Raw genomic sequence first — 6,000 nt, 5'->3', positions numbered from 1 at the left:
GCGGTCCTGGGACACCTGTCAAAGAGGGAAAAAAATATACCTTGAACAAGCATATAGAGGCAGAGAACTTGATAACAAGTAAATGTTTTATTACCTTGGGCAAGGTGGACAGACGTCTTCCTCAGCAAAATGGACAAAATGTTACATTGTGGGAAGCATCGGACATTCTTATCAGTCTGTCACAGCACTTCCTAAATATGCGCCTAAATGCGTCCGCTGCCAAATGATGCAACAAGTCACATGAAAGGTGCTTTTTTTTTGTCTCCATGACTGTTTATTTACATCTGCTTCAAACCAATAATACAACTGTAAAGGACAAACTGGCTTAAAAGTGTCTTATAACACATCTAACTGGGCGGGGGGAAGGGTAGCAACAGTTTTGTTTTTTTACAATTTTGATGACAGAGACATTCTTTAGAAATAAAATTGGTTGGCTCTTAGCAACTAAAAATACATCATCCTCGTCACCTTTTAGGCCAAATTGTTGCGCAGTCGCCCCGGTGACTCCTCCCCTTCCTTCAGTGTACTGCAAACTGCAGGTTGCAGGAAACCACAAGAGCAGAGGTTTTCCACATACATTTCTGGCAGCAGCTTCAAAAAAAAATAAAAAATCTCGAAAGGAAATGATACCTGGCTAAGCTAACTTGCGTCATACAAAATGAAGATGAATAGATTTTTAGGACAAAGGATAAACAAGTCTGGCCGGATGATATTCACTTTGAGAACTGGCTGCAATAGATCACTGCATATTCAGTCAGACATGCTCCTAATAATCACTTGCTAAATACTTTGACTTCATTCTTATTTTAAGGTGTTTTTTTTTACTTTGTATCCAGGATTTTTAAACATTGATGGACGTGTCCATTGATTGCAGCTCTGATTGTGCCTCCTAGTCTGCAGTCACTGGCCGTCAACCTCCTTTTTACTCTCTCACGGGCCAAGTCCACACCGCAGGGAAGGATGTCCAATTCGAACACTCTTGTCAAATCCGCTATTTTGATGCAATCGTTCACATTAGGAAACCAATTTGAGCCGCATGCAGAAATGAGGTCACACGTAGTGCAGTGTTCACGGAGGTCGTGACCATGGCTTTGGTTCTAGGCCCATTAGTTGCAATTTCAAGGGTTTTGTGCAATCAAAGTCAACATTTTCTGATCCGCATAATGGTGCGTAAAACATTAATCAATTTTGGCTTTCACTGTTTGTGAGACGTTTGCTCCGACGTCTGCTTAAAGAGTTTTCTTTTCGACGGTTTTCTACTCATTTGTAAATTCCGGACTACAAGCCGCTACTTTTTTTCAAAGTTTTGAACCCTGCAGGTTATAGAAATCTTACTGGATTTTTCTTTGGTGATGGTCATAATGCAATAGTTTAAAAAACAACAGGCAATTTGTGCTATGGCGCCATCTTTTGGACGAGTTCGCTCATTGCAAGTGCTGCAGTGTCCTTCTATTTAGTCCTTTCAACTGGAAGTAAAAGTGCCGTTCAGGCTTTTAGCCGTCAGTAGCATTTTTACACGTACGGATAGACTCAGGCACCCACCGCGATTCTGAAAGAGACAAGCGGTAGAAATGGATGGAAGGATTCTTCATTCATTACTCCAAGCAACGTTCATAAGTTTTACAATATAACAATTCTTACTGACTAAGCCATCCCACGTGTGATGTCTGTGGGAGTGTGTCATGCATAATTGTACGAGCTATCGTAATGTGATGAAGCTAGCGTCAATGGCATTAGCTAATATGCTAACACATTCACGGGTGTCTGTATTAGTACGATTACCTTACAATGTCATTTTTGTTTCTGTTGTTCCAGTTTCACAAATTCCTCAGTAAAATCACCAAGCTGATTGGAAAGCTAGCTTGCGCAGCCAGTGGGTCCATGACGATGACTTCTGTTTTGTTTGATCGGCCGTTTTACAGCCGTGTTTACAAGCATTATTTGGTAACAAATAATTTACATTTCTGAGTAAATAACTCATTTTGCGACGTACATATCTGCAGCAGTCCGGTGTGGCTAATTTAGGAAAAATATTATTTTCTTTTCAAATTTAGTGGGTGCGGCACTGTATAGTCCGGAATATACAACATTAATTTTGCAAAAGTCTATTTTGGCCAAAAATTGTGACGTTCACTGCTATTTAATGACGTATTGGTGGGATAATTGCGACTGCCGTTGCATTTGATACATATCCGATTTATATCTACACATGCATCGGTCGGTCGGATTTGAACATTTTGGAATTGCGCTGTTCACATTGATGTGAAAAAAAAATCAGATTCAGGTCCCATATGGGTCAAAAGATCAGATTTGACCTGCAGTGTGAACGAGGCTGAACACACTTTTAAACCACCTTTGTTGAGTCTGTAGAGAAAAAAAAAGGACACGACTGCTGCAGAGTTGCATGTGACTAATCAAAAGCTGCAGAGGCATTAGTGCGCAGTTGAAATGAAATGGAATGATGCATACTGTGCACACATCTACATCTGTAAGTAATGATCGTACTGGAAAATGAGATCGGCCTCTGCACTCTGTAGCACGTGTGGTTAAGATTGCTTCATTCTGATTATTTTAAATTGTGACATTCTAACGGGACTCTAAACTAACAAGCTGCACTTTTTGGACGTCAAGCTCTTGAAGTCTCGTCCTTCTTTTCCTTTTTGCCATCCGCCTCGCCTTCGCTAGTGTCGCCCACGTCCCGTCTGCGTTTGCGAGCGCCGATCTTGGACGCGGCCAGGGAGTCAATGCCGAGGACTTTGTGGATCTGGCGGAAGGCGAGCTGCCGTAGCGCGTGCTGGAAGTCAAAGACATGGTCGTCACGACTCCATTAGCATTATAAAAAAATAAAAAATAAATTGCCTGATGGGACATTCTCACCTGTGCGCTGGCGGTCAGGTACTCCCGGTCTTCGACAGTCATGCTCTGCAAAGCATCTGTGGGCTCCTTCTCGCAGGGGTCCCACAAGCCGGTCCCCTCTGTGGAAGGACAAGACATTGTGACCATCCAGGTGTCAAGGAAGCCCATCCACACACGTCCTGGTTAGTCAGACCTGACAGCAGGATGCCCGTGGCCAAGCATTCCAGCACCCTGCGCAAGGCCTCTCCTGGGCTGAGCGGGCCTGTCGCACTGCTGATCGCCTTCTCCACCAGCAGCTCCAGCGCCTGCAAGATGACAGACTTCAACCATAGGGTCTAAAACAGGCATTACATGTTGCTCAAAAAGGTTCATGTCTTCCTATTCATATACTTCTCAAATGTTCTTGTAATCAGACAATATTTTCGGTATATCAGATGAAATTTTTGCCCGACATGTTTCGACTGTCATCTTTAGTCTTCTTCAGAAGATTGCGACCTGTTGCCTAGCAGCTGTTCTTATAGGCGTGGCCAACAAGGCAGACCTGTCAAGTCTACCTGGTTGACGTGCCCCCCCCCCGCCCCCCCCCCCCCCCCACCGCTTGAGGGTTAATGGAGGAGGGAGTCCTAGGTATCCCTTGGGCCGCTTCCTTCTCCTCCTTAATTCATCGTTTGAATGTGTTACTTTCTGTGCCGATGATTTTGCCGTTGTCCCGGTCCATGATGTGGTTATTTATTGTGCAATGATCTGACACACCTTCTCAATCAATGAGTTTTCTTTATTTTTATGACTAATTACATTGTAGATTGTCACATCAAAACTATGAATGAACACATGTGGTGTTATGTACTCGACAAAAAAAGGTGAAATACCTGAAAACACGTTTTATATTTTGGTTTCTTCAAAACAGCTACCCTTTGCTGCAATTACTTTTTAACAAACGCTTGGCATTCTCTCCATGAGCTTCAAGAGGTAGTCACCTGAAATGGTTTTCACTTCACACGTGCGCTTGAAGCTCATGGAGAGAATGCCAACAGTGTGCAAAACAGTAATCAGAGTAAAGGGTGGCTATTTTGAAGAAACTAGAATATAAAATGTCTTCAGTTATTTCACCTTTTGTTGTTAAGTACATAACTCCGCATGTGTTCATTCATAGTTTTGATGAGACAATCTACAATGTAGTTAGTCATGAAAATAAAGAAAACTCATTGAATGAGAAGGTGTGTCCAAACTTTTGGCCTCTACTGTATATCGAAACACTATTACACTGATAAATGTGACAAACCATGTTTGTTATTCCGCGATCTGACTTCTTAAAGAAATAAGTGAAGTGTGAAGTGAATTATATTTATATAGCGCATTTTCTCAAGTGACTCAATGCGCTTTACATAGTGACACCCAATATCTAAGTTACATTTAAACCAGTGTGGGTGGCACTGGGAGCAGGTGGGTAAAGTGTCTTGCCCAAGGACACAACGGCAGTAACTAGGATGGCACAAGCGGGAATCGAACCTGCAACCCTCAAGTTGCTGGCAAGGCCACTCTACCAACCGAGCTATGCCGCGTTCTAAATATATAAATGTTGATACAAGTCAAGTAATGATGATAAAGAACGGTAACAAAGGCTCACCCAGCTTGGCATCTTCCCCCAGGCGGGCACACGCTGACATAAATCACGGAGGATTCGAATGATGATCACACAGGACTGCAGACCGTTGGCACGAGCCTTCAGGAGAACCATCAATAAAATGGGATTACTTTGACATCGCGGGCAGACATGGGATTTAGTCCACGACGACGCTACAGAGCATCTGCAGAGATGTACCTGAAACCATTTGGCATGGCGCAGCGCGGCCAGGTGTTCCTGACATTTCTTCTCGTCCAGCAGATCCGGAGGGTCTTTCTCTGCCACCACGTCTGCTGGAGATAACGCAGGCATGCTCAAAGGTTACGGCCAACCTCGCTAAAGCAGAGCTTTATTATACGCCTTTGTTTGTTCAGTCGAGGGTGAGAATGTGGTGCATGTACTCAGGAGCTAGACTGGCTTTATGATTTATTGTGGTGGTACAAATCCCCTTTCAGACACACAAAACTGGCACATGCAAAAATAAAGTTGGTCAAACATAGGGCTGGGCGATAAAACGATATCAATTTGTATCGTGATAGCAAAGTAATCAACATCAATAGAAAATTGTTTCGAGTTCTGCGGCTTATAAAACTTTTTGGATTTTATTCAGCTGAGGGCCATAATGCAATAGTTAAAAAAAAACAAGCGAACACACTGACTAGGTGTTTTATTGTTTGTGCTATGGCACCATATTTCACCGCACAATCCTATTTAGTCCTTTAAACCAGAAGTGAAAGTGCCATTCAGTCTTCCAGCCGTCCATAGCGTTCTACTCTTCTGGATTCTTCATTCGTCACTCCAAGCTATGCTTGTAACTTTTACAATATAACTAAAACAATTCTTACTTACTAAACTGTCCCATGTGTGAAGTCTGTATTTTCATGCATATGTGTACATGCTATCATATTGTAATGAAGGTAGCGTCGTTAGCATTAGCTAATATGCTAACACATTCACAAGTCCCTCTGTTGGTACTAACTTACTACGACATTCTGTTTGCATTTTTTCGGTGTCACAAATTCCTCAGTAAATTCACCAAATTGTCACTTTGGAGTTATTGAGTCTCTTTAGTTGATTGGAGAGATAGCTTTGTGTTCAATAGTTTATTTATTTGTCGGAAGAAACCGAAAGTTGCAAAGCAAAGTTGGTTGCATAAACAAAGGCACTCGCTCTCTTTTAACCGACTAACGCAGGAAGACCGCTAATACCACATCAACTTAGCCGTGCTCACCCTTTAGAGCACAGCTGTAACTTCCTGGCACTAAAACTGCAGAGAATAGTTCTCAGGTCTCCTTATGTTTACATTTTCACAAAAGTGATTTATTTTCTTACACTTAATTACAGTCCTACAGTTAAAATGTTACTATTAAGTGTTCAATGTGTTTTTAATTTTCTTTTTTTATTAATTGAGTGTTTTAAATGCCTGTGATAGCTGAGGGGATTATATTCAGAGAAATGCTTGCAATTTATATATTTTTCTCCTAGTCCTTATTTTAGATAGGTCATAAACATATCAATAA

General features: G+C 42.0%; 2 protein-coding genes across 4 annotated transcripts in view; both read right to left on the bottom strand.

Moving 5' to 3' along the window:
* The window catches only part of matk (megakaryocyte-associated tyrosine kinase), a 32,480-nt gene extending 32,247 nt beyond the window's left edge, over nucleotides 1-233 (bottom strand). For both annotated transcript variants that reach the window (XM_061883168.1, XM_061883169.1), the window contains exons 1-2: nucleotides 95-233; nucleotides 1-15 (exon numbers count right to left, since the gene is read on the bottom strand). The exon at nucleotides 1-15 is cut by the window's left edge and continues 18 nt beyond it. The gene's annotated coding sequence lies outside the window, so the exon portion shown is untranslated. The remainder of the gene's footprint in view (nucleotides 16-94) is intronic.
* A 15-nt stretch (nucleotides 234-248) lies between these two features.
* Nucleotides 249-6,000, bottom strand: part of zfr2 (zinc finger RNA binding protein 2) — a 31,465-nt gene continuing 25,713 nt past the window's right edge. Inside the window, exons 15-19 of one of the 2 annotated variants that reach the window (XM_061883166.1) lie at nucleotides 4,679-4,773; nucleotides 4,484-4,579; nucleotides 3,050-3,161; nucleotides 2,878-2,975; nucleotides 249-2,794 (exon numbers count right to left, since the gene is read on the bottom strand). In XM_061883166.1, coding sequence (XP_061739150.1) covers nucleotides 2,627-2,794; nucleotides 2,878-2,975; nucleotides 3,050-3,161; nucleotides 4,484-4,579; nucleotides 4,679-4,773 — 569 coding nt within the window. In that variant the 3' untranslated portion in view covers nucleotides 249-2,626. The remainder of the gene's footprint in view (nucleotides 2,795-2,877; nucleotides 2,976-3,049; nucleotides 3,162-4,483; nucleotides 4,580-4,678; nucleotides 4,774-6,000) is intronic. The other variant, XM_061883167.1, reaches the window with a different exon arrangement.

The sequence above is a fragment of the Nerophis ophidion genome, linkage group LG22 (genome assembly GCF_033978795.1).
Source record: "Nerophis ophidion isolate RoL-2023_Sa linkage group LG22, RoL_Noph_v1.0, whole genome shotgun sequence".
NCBI lineage: Eukaryota > Metazoa > Chordata > Actinopteri > Syngnathiformes > Syngnathidae > Nerophis > Nerophis ophidion.
The sequence above is the reverse complement of the archived record's forward strand: the minus strand, read 5'-3'. Positions and strand labels throughout refer to the sequence as shown.